A 20,848-nucleotide genomic window follows, 5' to 3' on the forward strand; every position below is an offset into this window, starting at 1 on the left:
GAAGATACTAATTAAAGCCAGACAGCCTGCTCACCCACATCCATATTTGTCTCCCTACTCCCTCACTTTCTTCCAAATAAGAAAAAGGTACTGCCAGTCATGGTCTTGAGGACCAATACCAATCAAGAGACCACTGATTTGAAGGCTGTGAAAGAAGTAGCTAAGACCATACTATGATGCTGTTGTCAAGGCTGGAGGCAGCCTAACAGCAACAGCAGGAGGAGGACTCCATCTGTCTCAGGATGAAAAGGATATGAGAGGACCTTGCCTGCTACTGATCTTATAGGGCTCTTGGCTCTGGGAAGAGATGACAATAGCATCCTGAGGGAAGGGCGGATAAATGCTTGCAGCTTGCAGAGGGCAATTGTTGCCCAAGGCCAATCGTTAACTTGCCTCTGGCCCATGGCAACTTTAGCTTGGAACCACAATAATGAACAATATCCTCATGAAAGAGAGTTAAAAATCAGTCCCAGTGTAGCCTATTATATCTAAGCCTGATCTGAAGACAATCCCTCTTAACATAAATGTATATTAGAACCATCTTTATTTGTAGTTTGAGTTGTATTGAACTGTGACTGCCTGTCAGAGAAATACACACTGCTGGCAAAATGGATTCTACCTTCCCTCTACAACTTCCCAGTAATTTCCAAATGTTTCAGGTGGGAGGAGGAAAAGAAAGGAAATTCCCAGTTCTCACAGTGATCCCCAAAAGAGATCAGTATTTAGCAAGCTCTTCCTTAAGGTTTGAGCAACCAGGACTAGTAAATGCAGTTGGCTCCTACCCTCTGTGGTGGTGTTACTGTTTTAATGTATAAATACCCCTTTCCCAAACAGAATTCAGACTTCTTTCTGGGTTAATGGAATTTGAAACCAAGTATGTGACAGCATGTATTACAGAACAAAAGACCTGGGGAAAGCATATCACTTGAGAATCATTTAAAAATGAAACCTGACAAGCCAGGACAAGCACGGGGAATGAAAGTCACGTGAATAGAACAGATGACCCACTAGCCTCTTTCCAACAGCCTCTTTCTGTCAGTTAGTGATCAGTGGAAACCTCATGTACATTCCACAATTCATTCAGCTTCAGAGCTGTCGAGGGCAGGGAAAGAAGTGACTAGAAGGCCTGTCAAGGAAATTTAATTGACATGTTAGAGAACCCACAGAGACTAGTGTCCAGGCAGAAGCTAGCTAACCACAAATGCTGATGGCTATATGCTAACAAACAACAGCTCTTCCACCATCTTTTTTCATCATGAAGGGAAAACCCCAATTATCACAGTCTGAGAGAGACATCTGGGATAGATCAGTTATTAGGAAGCTCTTCCCTAAGGTCTAAACAAACAGGACTAGTAAAAACAAAGAGGTAATCTTAGAATGCCCCCCCCCCAATTCTGCACAGAGTATGCCATGGATGGTCAGGGGGTTGGACTGGATGGTTTCTTCCAACTCTATGATTCTATAATTATCAGAGACTGCCTAAACAGAAACACAGGGAACTGCCTGATGCAGTCTCAGGAGACTGCTCTATCGCTCCCCCTGGGTGGGCTACATATGGCTTCTGCAGCCCCCATCACTAACCACTGCTGACTTTCACACTGCACCTCAGCATATGGGCAGTGTGGTGATGGTATAACTACCATAAATTCCCCATTACTACAAAGCATGTAAGGAGCATGCATCAAGTTTCCTATCTGAAATGTACTCCTAAAAGCCTCCCAAGCTTTGATTCAGTTTCAAAATAAGGTGCAACTCCTTGAGTGCTTTGTTTTAAAGGGACATTTAAAGGAGAGGACCACCACAGCACCATGTGTCACAAATTTAATGGTTCAGAAAAAAAACCAACAGACCTTGGTGGTTTGTATGGGTCAGGGAGTCCCCTCCAGTCTTGAAATTCCCCACCCCAATCTAAATTGACTGGCAGCATCTCTTCAGCTTTTAGAAATGGACTGTTGCCAGCACTACCTGGAAAAGGCAAAGACCGAAGACAGCGACTTTTGTATGCAAAGTATGTGTTCCTACTAGGGAACTACAGATCCTCCTGCTGTGTTCAATATACAAAACACTACAGAATAACATGCTAAGCATTTTTACAACGAGCAGGGTAACAGTCCTGGGAGTCCGGTAAATCTATGGTTTTGAAACCCTTTGATTCCCATCATCAAGGTATGATTTACAACAAGGGGACTCTTTACAACAACAACTAGAGCATGAAGAGGTTTACATGAAACGTAGAGCTTGAAATGTTTACTATACCAGAACTCGACTGGTTCTCAGATGACAGATGGCAAACTGATGTGAAATGATGTGGATCAGAGAATTAAAGGGGAAAGAATGAGCTGAATGCAAGAGACAGAAGAGAAAGAATAATTAATAGATGTTATGGAAAAGAATGAAAACATCAGTATTTTCCTACACTGATATTAAGGAAAGGGAGAGACAGAATCATAGCCTGAACTACAAATCAGTTTAGCTGGAGTGCTTGATGTTAAAGCTGTTGTAATCCAAATTGTGGCTTAATATTTTTGAACCTTAAAAACTACCAGGGTGTGCTCTTGGGAATTTTTGCTCAGGAACAGTATACTAAAGGGCAACTAGTTCAGAAGCTAGCTGACTGCTTTAAAAAAAGACCTAAAAATAAAACCATTGTAAGGAACATTTTATAATTCTTGTTCATTGTGTGTCTTTCTTTTTAGAAATGCCATGTGTTCTTGGCTACAATGAGACATTTCCCCCCTCCCACAAGAACATCAGTCTATAGAAATTCATTTGTCAGTGAACACAATACATAGTTACCCTAAACAAATGAATCCTTCACATCTTCCATGTAATGTTGAGCTTTCCTTTGAAATTAAAAATTTTCTTTCTTAAGCCAAAGTATCATGAAAATTGCTTTTAGTGTTTCAGTTTTGTTGGTTAGAGGTTTTGGGGATGAAGACCATGAATTATAATGATGATTATTTGTAGCTTGCAGTTGTGCATACATTATTATGTAAGTTTTTACAGCAAAAACCAGATATTTGTATTTGTTCCTTTCTCACACTGAATGAATTCAATGAAACATCTCAGAAAACAGATAATTAGTTAAATTGATGTATGCAAATAGTTCTCTTTCTCTAAAAATTAATTTCCAGACTTCTGTTGCTGTTGTTGTTGCCAACATTTCATAAATAGCAAGCATTCCTTTACATACTGTTTTACCATTTTTCAATGATACATCGTTTTCATACTTAATTTAAGACCAGAAAGGCATTTCTTGTTGTTTTTAGCTGCCCTTGAGTCAATTCCGACTCTAGGCAACCCCATGGATGAGACATCTCTAAGAATCCCTATTCTCCACAGCCCTGCCCAGATCCTGCAAGCCCTTACCTACAATGCCCCTGTTTGAGTCTATCCATCTGGGTTTGTGGTCTTCCTTTCTTTTTTCTACCCTCTATCTTTCCTAGCATTATTGTTTTTTCTAGTGATCCATGTCTTCTCAATATGTGGCCAAAGTACAATAGTCTCAACTTGATCATCTTTGCTTCCAAGGAGAGCCCTGGTCTGATCTGTTCAAGAACCCATTTGCTTGTTTTCTTGGCTATTCATGGGGTCCTAAGTACTCTTCTCCAGCACCACATTTCAAATGAATTGATTTTCTTTCTGTCTAGTTCCTTCACTATCCAGCTCTCACATCCATACATGATAATTGGGAATGCAATGGCCTGAACGATTCTGACTTCAGTGCTTAGTTGTATGTCATCTAGGAATCTAAAACTATTTCCCCATAAATGGGGAATACTATGGGAGTAGAAAACTGTGGTGGTTCTAAGTGCCAACGTTTTCCCCAGGTCTCTCTAGTAGCTGCATGGGTCGCCAAAAATCCAAAAATAAAATTTTTAAAGTCCTAATATCGGAATTGGCTAGAAATTCACTTCTTGTTTAGAAAAAAACAGAAATGCTTTTAGATTACACAATGCAGTAGGGGACATGAATAGGACTACAACCAATTAAATAGATTAATTATTATTTCCAGAAGATTCCAGAAGGGACAATTTACTTTTAAAAAGTTATTTAGCCAGAAAAACCTTAATCAATATCATGTTTATTATTTTAAAAATGTGGGGAGTTTGAGAGGAATTTGTTAGTTAGTGTACAACTAGCTAGAGTGGAACTAGTCAAAAAAATAATAACAGCAAACATGAATCACATGTGGAAAGGGTAGAGCACAGTGGCCATGCCTGAGCAAAAAAACCCAGGCAAGAATTCCAAAGCATCCTGTTTTATGTTTCACAAACATTACGCTGGTGCATGCTGTCTGCTCAGATCTGCCTAGTTCCTTCAGCGTATGATCAGTTCCACCTAATTCTAGTGAAGTAGCTTCAAAAATCAGGAATTCACCAAGAAGAAAAACCTAGTGTTGGGCAGATGAATATTCTAGTGGGGTGTATTTTTTATCTTTATGGTTATGCTTTAAAATGATGTTATACTATTTAAAATACTAGTTTTAACAAGATCATTTATTATTGTTATTTTTAACTTTTGTATAATAGACTTTCGGTTGCATTTTGTTTTAATCCTGTTGTCAGTTGCTTTGGGTCCCATGTCAGAAGAAAGGAGAAATATATATATTAATGAATGAATAAAACAGATAACATCAGAACTGGGACATCTGGTTAGTCTTTCCTCTAGCAAGCCAGAGCCTGAGGCCAAGTTTTAAAATGGAACTATAATTCTTTGCTTGCTTTGCAGAAATGCGACCATGAACTACACTTTAAACATAATGTTTCTGAACCTAAAAGAGCTGATATTATTTAATATCTACACAAGGGGGCAAAAGTTGGGGAGAGGGGGTCAGAGTAGGAGACAGCTGTAGGCACTGAGAAAACTATTAAAGATGGAATATGTACAAATATCAAAAAATTAGGCCAAAGTACTTTGGTGAAAATTAGTTCTACTGGAGCTTGCCCACCTTCTCAAAAGGATTTTTCCATTAGGTCTGAGTAGGGCTGATGAGAGGAATATGCAAGAAGTGAGTGTCAAGGAATTGCTCTAAAGATACTTCAAAGTCATACATAAATGGGACAGAGATATGGGAAACGTTTCAGTCTGTTGCAGATACAGGTATTTGCAGAAACTAATTTCCCAGGCATGCAATTTTGTTCATTATGTTTATGGAAAGGGGAGCTCAGCAGGCTAGAAGATGTTTGAGCCACTGAAACACGAGAAGAGCCCTGTATCAGATGACCTCTATTTTTCCTACATGTCCTAAATACCCTAATGGTACCAGATCCCTCCTGATCTTGAAAGCTAAGCAGTTTATTGCTTTGATGGGAGATCGCCAATGGATACCAGGTACTGCAGGCTACATTTCAGTGGAAGGAACTGGCAAAACCATGTCTGAGTATTCCTTGCCTAAGAAAATCATGAAAAATTTCTGGGGTTGTCATAAATTGACAGGCAACTTGAAAGCGCACGGGCACACACACACGTACATTTCCCCCTATACTTGTGCCTTTTAAGAACATAACCCTGTGTAATGTTTTCAAATTCACCATAATGATGATATAAAGGATACTCATTTGATTAACACCAATGGAGGAATTATAATGGAACAAAACAATAAAAAACACAAATTAATACTGACCCCGTTCCCCAAAACCAAAATTCAAAATGTAAATTTTCAGTAAAGAGTGAGAATTTCAATAGGATTTTCAGAGGTATCCCCTCACATGCTAATTGTGTCACACACAATGCACATAGTTTTTTTTAAAGAATAAAGATCACTGAAAGTTAAGAAAGCTCAAATAGGGGGAACTAACTGTTCTGCATTGTTTCAAGTGAAGTTATAAACTGCAAAGTTGCAGGCTTTACTGCTTTGAAATGGGAACAAAATTTCTGCATTGCAATTCCAAGTAATCATATAATATCATACAATTCGGAAAGCCTTTTCCCATAGAATCTTTTTTTTACCTTACAAATCATTTCCAGGACATCCCTTGTTGTGTCTCCAGGGTGCACTACAGTCAAAGCAGACTGGTTATTTGGCAGGCAGTACCAGGATGGTGTAAAATACTCATGAACCCAGATGTCTGAATCAGGATTATGTGAATGGACAGTAGTGAGTACCACTTCTTTCTCTCTCTGAAGAGAAAAACACAAGTGTCAAAAATACTTTTGGTGCAATATAAGCTACTATTTGTCAATTAATAGCAAATGTAGATATATAAAATACAGCCTTGTTTTTGATCCATTTGAATCACAAAATTAAAACATTATATTACAGGTTGTTGATTGGTTTTTGTTCCCTAGAAACTACCAAGGACCATGCTCAATTATGAACTAGTGCTCACACACACAAACTCACAGTCCAAAAATACATAGGAAGTGCAGTGCAGTGGTAGGAAAGACTTCACGCCAGGAGAATTGCTGGGAAGGAATGAAGCTACTGTAGATCACTAGGACAAAGGAAGTTGTAGATTTATTCCAATCCAAATCATATTGTTCACTTGGATAGAATAAAGCTAAAGCTGCCATGAACTCCACTAAAGTTATTAAAACTGCAGAAACATAGCATTATAGAATCTTTTTGTTAGATGATGCTGTACCCCTGAAAGATGCCCATCCAACCTCTGTTTATAGACCATCAAAGAAGGAGAGTCTACCATGAGGCAGCCTATTCCACATACAAACAGTTCCTACAGTCAAGAAGATCTTCTTAATTTAAGTGGAATCCCTTTTCTTGTAATCTGAATTCATTGGTTTGTGTTATAGTCTCTGGAGCAGTAGAAAACAAGGCCACTCCATTTTCTACATGACATCTCTTCAGATATTTAACAATGGCTTTTATATCTCTTGGTCTTTTCTTCTCTAAGCTAAACTCACCCAGCTCCCTAAATCATTCCTCAAAAGGACTGGTTTCCAGACCTTTGATTATCTTGTTCACGCATTCTCCGGATGTGTTCTAGCTTGCCAACATCATTCCTGAGACATGGTGCCCAGAACTAGACATAATATTCCAGGTGAAGCCTGACCAAAGTAGAACAGAATGTCACAACTTCTCTAGATCTGAAAACTATGTTTCTATTGAAGAATGCTAAAACTGCATTGGATTATTTGGCTGCCACATCTCCCTTTTGACTCACTGCATAAAAAGGTGCTCAGAAATTCCAACAGCTTTTGTAGTTGTCAACAAACATGGTGGAGGGGTAGGGGTAGGAACAATGACAGAAGCCATCAAATGCTAGCAGTGTCAGAAACAACTACAGCACTCGTACACACATACATACATATGCCTGTGGGTTAGTATGGGAGCTAACCTGACCTAAAGGCTGAATTCAGGCTTGTGAGGATTGTCAGTCACCCATTTGCATTCCCCTTTTCTTTGGTATAAGTAAATTCACTTTAGTAAGGATAAGTCCATGCTTGCATTCCATTTGCATGCAAATATCCATGCACACACAAATACACACATACATGAGTGCGCGTGCGCACACACACACACACTGCCCACTCAGAGTTAATGGGCACATTTCCTTGCATAGAACTCCTTCTGTACCATTGAATTTAGATTCAGTGGCAAGTATGCAAGAAAAGAGGCCATTAGGAGATATAAATTAAACAAAAATAGATACTATTGTTCTTAAGTTAAAGTTAGAATGTTCTTAATAAGGTAAAAAGAAAGGCGACTGTGGAATTAGGTGGACAAGGATTTCTATCACCTTTTAGCAACTTCAGGATTCATTTCAAATGCTCTTTTGGAGGGAGGGTAGGTTTAAGCTATGCCCTAAGGGATGTCATTTCTAGTAAATGATAAATATATGGAATTTCCATTAGTTTTAAATGCCATCACATTGTTCAATTCCCATTTGCTTGATTAAATATATGCCCCCTAGCCTTGACGTAATGGTTTTTCATAGCCTAGTTTACTTTAGGGACTTATGAAGGTATCAAGACCAAATTGTAATTACCAAAACAAAAGTGTCACTAAACTGTACACACTGATCAAGTATAGAAAGAACTGTGCTAATCTGCCCTAATCACTTCAGATTAGCAGGAGTCCATATTATGTCCTTTGCCACATAAAACAGAAATGTTTAGTTCTTGTGTATACTTGTCAGTCACAAATTGTACTAATTGCCTGTCACTGTCTTCTTTGATATATAGTCAGATTTATATGTTAAATTAGCGTTGATGATCAAAAACAAAATATTACTAAATATTTTGGCAATTATGTCAATGTAACAGTACTTCAGAGGGAAAGGGCTACTTTGGGCAGAAGCAAAAAAATCTGGAGAAAAGACTACCAAATCCTTTAGGTATGCTGTTGAGGAAAGGGCCTCTGCCTTGAAGTTCAGGTTCACATCCCACACCCTAATGAAACATAGCTAGGTTTAAATATAGGGTGACTAGGTATTAAAGTAGTATGGTGGAAGAGGGATATCCATAGTGGAGGATTGTGGTTTTGATGTCAGTGAGATGGGAAATCCACTCCAGGTTTTAATTTAAACTTTTCAGGCCATATCCATGGCGCTGTGTTGTATCCTTCAAACAGTTCCTTTAGAATTCCAGAGAAAGCCTGACTGGATTTACCAGATCATTGAGATGGGAAACATTTGCCTTCACATGCCTCCAGTATAAGAACCCCCCAACCCATTTAGCTCTCCGTGTATATGAACAATCAGTTACATGCTTATTGCTTATAATGTGAGATTCAAATTACAGGAAGGCATTGTTGTAAGATATCAGCAGAGTACTGGTCTTTGATTGAAAGACAAGGGAGAGCTTTGCTCTCAAAAAAGACAACTTTGAAGAGCTTCACCTTAGATGCACAGTCCAAAATAAACATTCCTTCAGTACTTTTCCCACAATCTCTTCTCTCAAATCCTTTTTCTTTTTTACTCTGAGAGGTAGATAGATAGAAAGACAGACAGACAGATAGACATGAGAATTGCAAAGACTGCACTCTGGTTGTAAATCCCTGCTGGAAGCTGGGAGGTTTGGGTTATACCATTATAACAGAAGCCTATATAACAGGGGTTAGAACAGGCATAAAAGAGTCAGAAAGGATGCTGATGTGGATAAATGGCAGGTTTACAGATTTTTTTAAAAAAAATCAACGGACGTGAGCAAAATGAAAGACCAGAAAGCTTATGGCCTCTCCGTCAAGGGAGGGATAGAATAATGAAGATAATACTCTGTATGAAGGATCTCCAGAGGCATATATTTGGTGAAGCCAGAATGTTGGGGATTTATATATACATACATACTTTGTGTCCTCTATCTCCCTCAGGACTAGGACTCAACTGACAACTAGAGAAAACTTCCATCTGACCCAACAAGACAATACATACATATTTATAATCTTACATATTTTGAGGTGGGGACACCCTCATATTTAACAGAGATTTAATATTCTTCACACACAAGGGTTTACATCAGTTGCTAACAGAATCAGAATTCTGCTCATGTCTAGTGCATACCAGCCATGGAACCACAGGCCTTGCTCATTCAAGTACCAGTGAATGGTTAGGAGCTTTCCTCTCTGCAGCAGTCTCAGAGCTGAGCAGTGCCAAGTTCCCTATACCTTGTGTTTGGCTGATCATCAAAACAGCCTGTCATCTGGCAGAGCTTTGCTGCTCTGGACTTGCTCTTCCCATCAGGATTTCATTTCTCTTTATTATATTCAAAAAGAATGAGTTCCATTCTAAAAAAAGACTCACAAGCTAATTCAGCTTATTTGTGTAAATCATGTAACATCACTTTATTTTTACCTTGCTTTCTTGTACCGTGTCATCAAATATTCCTTCTAAAGATTTCTTTACAGCATCAGCTCCTTCACCGAACACCTGCAGAAGTACCAAAAAAATGAGGCTATTTTAAAATACAATAGGATGATGCAAACGTTTTCTAAATTTAGATGTATCTCATGTTGTTAGGACAAATGAAGGATCATGGAGGGGGCTATCATATCGATTGAAACCTTTCTTTCCAGCCTAGGAATATAGCCAAATGCAAATGTTATCTGGACTACTTAAACAAGGTTCTAAATAAAAGCCAACTTGATGCAGGACCTACTGAGAGCCATTAAAGGAAGTGAGCAGCACTGAAAGAGAAGTGAAAGAGTACCAAGGAAGGAGGTGAGGAGTGTTCTCAGAAGCAATTTGTAAACTGTGGCCAAATACTTTCTAATCCTTCAGTACATTAAAAATATATTAAATTAGGGATAAGAAATCCTTTTTTTTTTGTCAAGGGCCACATTTTCTAGTGAGTAATCTATCAAGGGCCAAATGTCAATTATGGGCTGCACTGAAGACAACAGTGGGAAAGACCTAGGAGTTTATCGCACGGTCCCTAAAATGGGCCCAGTGCGTTCTAAACGTGAACACGCGCAGGCGCGCATGGAATGGGATGGGGCCAAGAACACCATTTTATTGCACAATGGAATGCTGCCTTTGCCGCCGGGCGATCCAGTTGCGTCCCCGTTCCTTTCCAGAGGGCACCATTTCTGGGAACTGTTTCTAAGCGGCCCCAGAAATGGCGCCCTCTGTGATGGAACAGGGACGCAACTGGAACGCCCGGCGGCAAAGGCGGCGTTCCATTGTGTAATAAAATGGGGTTCTTGGTCCCATCCCGTTCCATGCATACCTGCGCGTGTTCACATTTCGAACGCACTGGGCCCGTTTTAGGGGCCATGTGGTAAACTCCCTAGAGTCAAAAGCTCTGGTCAGCCATTTTATTTTTCCACAGCCCACTTTTCTCTCCTTTTTGTTATCACTTTTTATATCTCTCCTCCTCCTTCCCACCAAAGAGCTGCCAGGGAAAGTTTAGATCTTTGCCAGATGACTTCAGCTATTCAGGCAAATGCAGCATAAAATTAAACAATACTATACAAGCACTGCAGCTCGCCAACCTATGTTATATGTAATTGCCAATCCCACACTACCTGCGTGTAGTAAGGCACTGACTATAAGTCTGCCAGACGTGGTTCTTGAACTGTGTGAGAATATAGAGTTCATGGATTGCATAAAGGCAAAAACTAGTATTTATGATGAATAAATTACTTCTCTGCCAAAAATATTCCCAATCCAAATACTGCAGATTTACATGGAGTCCAATTTATTAGAATAGCCACAAGACAGAATATTCCTTCTTTAGTCAACCTGGAATAAGATCCTATAGCTCCCATTTCTCAGTTTAAAGGGGGAAAATTGCTACATCTCCCACTGCAGCTTGGCTTTGAAGCAATCATAATCCTACCTCTATATTTACTTGGTTAAAAAAAAAGCTGAGCTTCTCTGGCACATTTAAATGTAGAACATGTGTATGTGTGTGCCTTCAGGTTTTCTGCAACTCCATGAACCTCACAGGGTTTTCTTAGGAAAAGAATATTCAGACGTGGTTTTGTCAGTTATTTTCACTTAAATATAACTAACAGAACCTGGTATTTACTGATGGTCTCCCATGCAAGTACTAAACAGAACTGACCTTGCTTAGCTTCCAACATCTGGTGCCTTTAGGGTATTTAGGCCAATGTATAAAGAAGGAAATGGCAGCTCTGCTGCCTTTCAGTTTGCAAAGATCATCCTTGGACAGTGAAGTTCTGCAGTGATCATAATCTCCCTTTTCAGGGAAGGACTGCAAGGAAGCCAATTTTAGAATTACATGCATCAGGCAAGTGAAATTGCCTGATGCATGTAATTCAGTTGCCCAAACTGAAACCCTCTCCTCCACACATGAATAAATACTACAAACATTATTCTATACGCCTAAAGCAAAAACTGGCAAGCAGAGTATTTCACAGACAAGGCACTGAAATACACCTTTGAATCTATTTTGAGGACAGGTCCTTTAAGGTTAAGATTAAAAAATGGACTGGATCCACAACCTCAGTGAAATGGAAACCACCAGTTACCACTACTGTAAAGAATTCCTGCATAACTTGTCCTAGGTTCTATTTTTTTTGTCTATAGATACATCCTTACTGTCTTTTAATCAACTGCAACTGATTTTTGCAGTTTCAGAACTCCTTGAATTTGATGTAGAGGGTTAGAGGAGGATGAGTATAGTGAGATGGTTTCAGAGTCTCCAGTTTAGAGGAAAGCTATTATTATATTAGGTAACTTCTCTATGATGTTGGTAGGTTCAATGACAATGTATACGATGTTTGATGTTTGATATGATTTGATTTGTGTATGTTTGTCTTTTTTTAACTCAATAAACTTTTCTAAAAATAAAAAAAAGAACTCCTTGAAAGTACAGCTTATTGTTATTAAAGAAACAAGCTTTGTCCTGGTGAGAGCAAAGTATAAATGACATGCATACAACTAAGAGCAATTTTATTACTTGCAGAATGAAATCACAGTTTTCGGCTTGATTGATCAGGTTAAGATCAGGACATGGCCCCCCTTTGCATAAAAACACTATGCACAGGTTCCTGCCATTTAACCTGGTTGTTGAAACTGAAATTTTTGCCAATACTAGAGGAAGAAGCAATACTGAGATAATGTGTTCCAATGGCATCTTTAAGTTCTCTCTTGACGATAAATAACTCAATCCTATTAATGTGGTAAATAACTCTTCAGTGCCATGGAGTTTATGAGTGCATCTGTCACTGGCACAAGAAAGAAAATATTATCCTTCAGGTGACAGCCTTATCCATAAGTAATCAGGAGAACTACTGTGAACTGCTTTGAAGTATGCAAATCTGCTGATCAGGAACACCAGGAACAGAATCACAGAAGATCTGATGGCACAACACAGGAAGACAACATTTTTGGCTTCAAGAACCATAGGTAGTGCCTGTCAGGGTCTGCATACATGTATGCAAATATATCTGTATGTACACATGCATGTACTGTATATGCATGTGCATTTGCATGCTTATGCATATACTCATGCATGTGTACACACACATATACAGATCACTTGAAGTTGGGAGGGAGACTTGATACAGTTTGTGTTGTATAAGCACATAAAATTGCATGCATATCAGAAATTAGTTTGAAGAATACAGAGAAAAATATTTTGAAGAAGGTCAGATATTACTACCAGGAAAGAAGCCTGAAAACCTCAATGAAGCCACTGCTTAAAGCAGAACAATTTGCAGCTCTGAGCCTAATTTTGGATGTGCCCTGAAAATTAAAATCAGATTATCTTTGCTTTGCTTTTTCTGTGCTCATGTCTAAGACAGACTCTAAACCTAAGATCATAATCTAGAGTTATCCTTATTTTCAAGGCTACCTGATTAATGCTTGGTCTCCCTTGCTTTTTCTTTGAAGTAGTGTCCAAGCCCCAAAGGGAAGAAAATCGGCTTCTTCGTTTGCTTGCTGATCTCGACATTGCCTGTGTTCGTCTCCTGACACCAGATTCACCTGTGCGAGCTGCCACCTGTCAGTGCCCAAAAATTTATTAGTCAAAAGGGTGACAAAGGTATCAAATCCCAAGGCTGACAGCACATAAGGCCACCATCTTAAAATTTTAAAAGCTCTTACTTTATTCTGAAATGTTATAATAATAGTCAGGAAGTAATTAGAATTAATTAAGATGTACTTTTTAAAGACATGTCCTTACTTGAGTTTCACACAAACTGTGGAGAGAGTGAGCATTCCCTATATTAGCACAGTGTTGACAAAAAGTGTTAACTTCCTGGGAGTTCCATAAGTACTGCAGTGGAAAGGAAATACTTCATTTCCTCTTAGGCTAGAGAACAAAGTAGTAGAAGGGGGATTCATAATGCAATCATAGCATCATTTCCATTTTTACAATGAAAATGACACATGTAAATGACACTTATACCTTACTCTACAGCTAGAAAGACTCTTAAAATGGCTTACATATAATTTTTGAAAAGATACAAAACAATAATTGCAGACAGCAAAATACCCTTTCCCTCTATACATCTATGATGAGATACAAGCCCTATCAGACATTCTTCAGTGTGCATTGATTCAACATGTGAGAGAAGTGCACTAGCTCTGTTCCTTTCCTATCTGTTCTGCTGTTCTCCTCATCCAGGGAATGATGAGTCCAAAGAACAGAGCCTCTGTTATGTGTAGAAACTTCCCTGTTTCTTAGGATTCCCAATGGCATGGAGAGCCTCCACACAAAGTGGATAGTCACCTCCTTTGAAAATACCACTTTCCACATGAAGTGAGAGATAGAATTGGAGACAGGCATGCTTCTTCATCTTCTCTCATCTGTTACATCAGCATGGTTTAAATTAGGGATGTGGACTGCAGGCTGCATGCAGCCCATGGACCGGAATTTTGCCATTCCTGAAGCCCTCATCAGGGCCCCAACCCCACCTTCACTTTCACGACTGCCATGGTTGCCTTGGTCGATGATCTCCGTCTGGGCATGGACAGGGGTAGCGTGTCCCTGTTAATGCTCTTAGACATCTCAGTGGCTTTCGATACCATTGACCATGGTATCCTTCTGGAACACCTGAGGGAGTTGGGAATTGGAGGCACTGCACTCCAGTGGTTCCGTTCCTACCTCTCGGGTCGATTCCAGATGGTGCAGCTGGGGAACGTGTGCTCTGATAAGAGGGCCCTTACATCTGGTGTCCCTCAAGGAGCCATTCTGTCCCCCATGCTATTTAACATTTACATGAAACCGCTGGGAGAGATCATCCGGAGACACGGGGCGCAGTGTTATCAGTACGCTGATGACACCCAAATATATTTCTCTGTGTCTCCGACTGACACAGTGACCAGGGATGGCATCTCTCCTCTAGATGCCTGTCTGGAGTCAGTAATGGGCTGGATGAGGGAAAACAGACTCAGACTGAATCCAGAGAAAATGGAAGTACTTGTGATAGGATCCCCGGGTCCAGGTCTGGAGATTTGTCCACCTGTCCTAAATGGGGTCATGCTTCCCCTGAAGGACTCTGTTCACAGTCTGGGGGTGCTCCTGGACTCGTCGCTCCACCTTACATCTCAGGTGGATGCGACAGTCAGGAGCACCTGTTATCAGCTTTGGTTGATATGCCAGCTGTGACCCTACCTGGGCCGGGGGGACCTTGAAACGGTGGTACATGCTCTGGTAACCTCTCGGTTGGATTTCTGTAACACACTCTACATGGGGCAACCCTTGTACCAAACCCGGAAGCTTCAATTGGTGCAGAACATGGCAGCCAGACTGATCACTGGATGTTCCAGGTCCAGCCATATAACACCTGTTCTGCAAGATCTACATTGGCTGCCTATTTGCTTTCGGGCGCAATACAAGGTGTTGGTTATAACCTATAAAGCCCTAAATGGCTTGGGCCCAGGGTACTTGGAGGACCGCCTCTCCCCATATAATCCGCCCCGCACACTCAGGTCAGCCGGGAAGCAACTTCTGAGGGTTCCTCCTTCGAAACACTCTACGACTGCACAGAGGGCGTTTTCAACCTCAGCCCCGCAGTTATGGAACTCGCTTCCCGAAGAGCTCCGCTCGATCCCCTCCCTCGACCAATTTAGGAAGAGACTTAAAACCTTTCTCTTCGAACAAGCTTTCCCCCAGATGTTGTAACGCTTCTTCCCCCCCCCCCTTGCACCTGCACTTTGGCTAGTTTTTGTATGGTTTTTAATCTGTGTTGTTAATTCTTGGTTTTAATGTTGATATTGTATTGTTTTTATTTATCGTTTGTTGTTGCCATGATGCTGTAACCCGCCTTGATCTCAAGGAAAGGCGGGCTATAAATAAACGATTTATTATTTTATTATTATTTATTTATTCAGCTGCCAATTCCTGTTTTAAATGATACTTGAATGGGGCTTCTATGCCATGTAGAGCATCAGGTACATTTTGCCTGAATGGAAAATATATATTTTTGGATTCAATTCTCTCTTCCATGAGGGTCGGATCTGTTTTCAGAGGCTGCAATATTTTGTTGATTACTTTCCCCTTCCAAACCCCCTGCACCACATCTGACACTATTCTCAATAGTTCCTCAAACTATTGGAGTAGTTTTTCAGGGCATTAGCTGGGGGAATCGTGAAAAATTGTTCTCGCTCTCTTCCTGTAAGTAGACATGTCTGCTAAATTCAAATCATTCTGCAAACAGAATGGCACTGGCAGATGCAAACTACAGTGGCAAATCTGATCTACAGAATCTTGTATTCACCTAGGTGTCAGCATCTCAAATCTGAAAGAGAATCTAATAAAGTGCCAGCTCTTTCATAGCCCATACAGAGGGGGGAGTGTTGTGTAAGTTTTAAAAACTGCTGAGCACAAGAGAAGGTCAGTGGTATCAGATGACAAAAAGAATGCACAGAATAGCCACATTATTTCTGCTTGAATTTCATATTCATTAAGGAAGTGGAAATTAAAATAGGAGACATAATAGAAACTGCACATGTGAACTTCACATCAGAATAAATGAATGGTGACATTATCAAAGGTAACTCAGTAACAGGCACTCTAATAAAATATGTGTGTGTTTGTTTGTGAACACACATGTGTAAGTGAACTGAAAGGTTATTGCCCTTGACAGAACCAGAAAATAATCCATAAGAGTTAAGAGCAAGAACAAAATACAGTGGTAGAACTTGGTAGCATATGTATGAGCCCCTGAACAATAATACAGTTAGCTCAGGCAGGAAAAGTTTGGTCTTCACAATTAATAAGAGCAGCATGATAGCCTTTATAATAATGACTGGAAACTAAATTTATTCCATCATGTTTTTTTTAAAAAAAATTAAATGTCAGGTGAAGAAACAATGTCAGGAGAAAATCTGCCATAAAGGCAATGCTCAGCTTTTCAATGATAGGGGAGGAGAGACTAAGAATTAGCTTACCCCACTGAAATGACCAGAGGCTGCACAACAACTCAATTAACTTTCTTATAAAAGCACCAAGTGATTTCTATTTTAGCAACAACAACCTCTGGCATCAGCTTAAACTCACCAGTGCATGAAAAGAAGACACTGAAAAGATTCCAAGACGGCCCATTGCATCTTTCGTTGGACGACTTGCAAAAGCAAGCAATGTTTTTGGATTTGGTAGTTCCCCTCCTTGGAGGCTAGCTAAGTAACAACGATACCGAAAGAGATCCATTTGAAACTGTTCCAAGTTTTGTTCCCAGACAAATATCTATAAAAAGACATTAGAGAATAGAAAAAGGAAAAGTCAATGGTGAACTAATTTTAAGATAAACATGCTAATAAATACCCACAAATATTACATTTCATCGTTATGTCTTCTGTTGCCAACATTGATTACATTCCTGAGGAAGAAAGATGGATTTAACTTTCTAAATTACAGCAAAGCAGATATCTTCATTTTTGAAACAGACAGACATCCTGAGACAACTATTACTTTGATACCAAGCTAATACGATTAACATTCCAGTTTTAATTTCTTCTGGACTGTTCTTTTCTACCCCTCCCCACACACTGAGAAACTGTTTTTATACAACAAAATTGAGATATGAAGACATTACAGCCATAACAACAACAAAATATCTCTAGGTTCTCAGAAGTAATAGCTTAAAAACCAATGAAGTTTGCTGTCGTACTAAAGAAAATGAATAAAATACACTGGATAATACATTAACATCTGTCAGTTGCTGAGCACCATCAGCAGTCTATGTAGTGCAGATTGCCAGCAGGAAATACTTTCAATAGGCTGGAAATCTCCATAAAGCTGCAACAATAGTTTCCCTTTGGTTAAGGCTCTAGACATATTTAACAGCCCTGGTTAAAGATCTGTAGCTCCATAAAAGGGGCTCCATATGTTACCTTCCTTCAGTTACAGTGTAAGCTTAAATACAGTGGTACCCCAGGTTACGAATTTAATTCGTTCCGCGGCGCCGTTCGTAACCCGAAAGATTTCGCAACCCGAAACCGCTAGCGCTGGAAAGCCGCAGCTTTTAAATTTCGTGCCAAAAAGCGCCGAAACACACCAAAAAAAATTTCGTAACCCGAAAAATCTTTCGTTACCCGGAACAGTTTTTTCCAAGCTAACTTTTTCGTACCCCGGAAATTTCGTAACGCGATCAATTCGTATCCCGGGGTACCACTGTATATTTATTCAGAAGCAAGAACTGAGGGGCTTACTCCCTGGTATGTATTCTTAAGAATATAGCCTTAGTTACTTAAACTTAGCCTAGGGCCTGAAACACATGGGCCAAATGATGTGGATTCTGGCTGCATTTGGGGCATAGTGTTCAGATGAAGCACATCCCGAACACAGATGGAAGCCGTGCCAACACTGCACCATTCAGGAAGAACTGGGCCAAGAAGGAACAGATAGGATCCGCTCCTTCCGGCGGCCTGGTTCAGGACTGCAGCACTGGCCCAGATTGGGGCCAGGTACATATGGCTGCCATGGCTATTGGTGCCCGAGTGGCTGCGCACCACTCTTTTCGGCCCATCTATTTCGGGCCTTTGTTACTATAACTAGCATTCTGTAATAGCAAAGGCAGATATTTGCCCAAAGACTCTTGGGCAAAATAAGTCACTCTCCACCTCAAGTTGGAAATGTATAGATGAAAGACTCACAAGAATCAAAGATCTTTGAACACAGAAGACAGTCTCTGTCTTACTTATGTAATTGTAAAGTACCATCTTCAATGCCAGTTCCAAATGATAATAGATGACAAGGCAAGAAGGAAGTCCAACATATTCATTTTATTGGAAAATCATCATAGCAGGTGTATTTGGAAATATGATTGTATTTTCTAGTTATGTACTAAATGCATAAAAGTGAAGTACCTGGTCAAGAATGGTCTTTTTCTTCTTGGAGTCTCTGACAGAAGACAAACTGAGAAAATGCATTTCTCCCATTTTCTTCATCTTCTCATCCATGTCAATCTTTTGCTCTAGTTTTTTAATTTCTGTTTTCAATAGCTTGACAGTGTCTTCTTTGTGGTGTTGTCGTGCTACTGCTGTTGCACAAGCAGAATGAACTGCTGTTATCCAGTTCTCCAGTTCTGTTTGACTACAAGTCTTAAAAACAAACCCACAGAAGTCAGAATCTTCACAGTGCTGATTTTTAAATATAAAACTTTTTGATTTTTCATGTAACAGTTTCTATTCAGTGTGTCCAGACATGTGTCGATGTACTCAATTTTCTCTTTCTAACATATCACCCTATATTTACAATCAATACTACCAATGGCAACTTCTCAAAAATTAGAACTACACAGTTATACAGTTAGATGTTTGTAGAACGTCTTAACACTACAATAATATTCAGTTCATCATTGAACAGAATGATTTAGAATGAAATCACTGAATACAATGATTTAGAATGAGATATCCTGGCAGGAGCCAGGGTGCATGTCCATACATTTTGTAGAATAATTGGTAGTCTGCAACAAATAATAAATCACTTAATTAACACAGTGTCCATTGATATTGTAGCCATGATGAAAAGTATACCACTTCCCTGCTGAGAAAGCTTACAATAATCAATTGTTATGTCTTCACAATACCTCTGTGTGACCACTATGCATTAGAGCTTAAGAGGGAAACCAATAATGAACAGAAGAGTGCACATCAAAGAGCAAATGAAGAGCTTCACTAGATTTTCTATGATTTTGAACCATAAGGCAACATATGCTGTACTCCTGGTAATGATATCATGATGGATGGCAATAAACGTGTGTTTTTAAAAATAATTTTAACTCATAACTGCTGCAGAGAATTGCCTACAAAACAGAAAGCCTCATGTCTCTGATTTTTGAGATACAAGTTGTGCCCAACATCCCTGAATAGTTTGAGAAGTAGATAAGATTGGATGTAAAATGCCCTTAATTGTAACTAGATATCAATCTAAACACCCACTAGTAATTACACAGCTTATATTACTCAAAGTATATTTGTATGGACTTCCTCTAACATAAACAGTTCCTTCAATAAATCTCTGCAAATCATCTTGTTTTTGTTGTCCAGTGATATAAAGATAGTTGGAAACATTTACAAATTCTTGCACTACACTTTAAAATGAAGGGGGTTGGGAATGGGTGTTCCAGTGCATTCTTAACCTGAGATATGAACCTGGCATCAAATCTTTAGTTAAGAGCAAGCTTTGGTTATTAGTAGCTATGGTTAATGTTTATGCAGACCTAACAATTAACCATAGTTAAGGGTAGTAAAAGCAGGGGATATGTATTCAGCTTTACTGAATCCAAACTCCTGTCAACCTGGGGAGGTCTTAGGACCACTGGCCCTGGCTGGTGCTGACATAGTAGCTTTGTCCCTGAGCTGAAGGATGTTTGCATTCAACTCCTACTTTGATCTGCCCCTCTTTCAGGTGGCAAAGCAGTTGTAACAGCAGATGCTTCTACCATCTCAAGGGATTATGCCACCATAAAAACCGTTCAACTGGTTCAAGGGATTTCTTTCTATTCCTAATCCACTCCAACCTCCACATCGTTGAGTTAGGATTTCACTGTTAAGTCTGCACTGGCCACTGATGTAATCAGTGGGCCACTGCAGGCTTTAGGTGTCATATTGGGGGAAAGGAGAGATAAAAATTAATAAATAAATAAGATTCAAAAGCCAATCCAGAAATCTATCTGCTATGTCATTTTACTAGTTAGCCTACTTGCTCCTTTTCTTTTACCTCTCTAAGATCCATTAAACATAATTTCATCCTGTCACAATTTGTGTAGAAGCAAATTCTAATTTCTTACAGCAACCAACATATAGCTGATTTTTGTATGCAAGTTAAATGGGTTTGGGTTTTTTTAGGAAGACACCTCCAAGTGAGTTAAGAAGTCTAGAAAAAGCATATAAAATGCTTTAATCACAGAAATTAGAACAATCTTTATTCACAGGAAACTTGAAGTGAAGTTTAAATTATAATGGTTCACCATATCAAAGAATTTAGTCAACAGTTATGGCAATGTTTTGACTGGACAGTCACAGAAAATGAA

General features: G+C 39.5%; 1 protein-coding gene across 1 annotated transcript in view; it reads right to left on the reverse strand.

Moving 5' to 3' along the window:
• TIAM1 (TIAM Rac1 associated GEF 1) overlaps positions 1-20,848 on the reverse strand; it is a 274,407-nt gene that overhangs the window by 59,423 nt on the left and 194,136 nt on the right. Inside the window, exons 8-12 of the mRNA XM_042459672.1 lie at positions 18,681-18,914; positions 16,873-17,058; positions 13,222-13,368; positions 9,753-9,827; positions 5,953-6,123 (exon numbers count right to left, since the gene is read on the reverse strand). Coding sequence (XP_042315606.1) covers positions 5,953-6,123; positions 9,753-9,827; positions 13,222-13,368; positions 16,873-17,058; positions 18,681-18,914 — 813 coding nt within the window. The remainder of the gene's footprint in view (positions 1-5,952; positions 6,124-9,752; positions 9,828-13,221; positions 13,369-16,872; positions 17,059-18,680; positions 18,915-20,848) is intronic.

The sequence above is a fragment of the Sceloporus undulatus genome, chromosome 3 (genome assembly GCF_019175285.1).
Source record: "Sceloporus undulatus isolate JIND9_A2432 ecotype Alabama chromosome 3, SceUnd_v1.1, whole genome shotgun sequence".
Classification (NCBI taxonomy): domain Eukaryota; kingdom Metazoa; phylum Chordata; class Lepidosauria; order Squamata; family Phrynosomatidae; genus Sceloporus; species Sceloporus undulatus.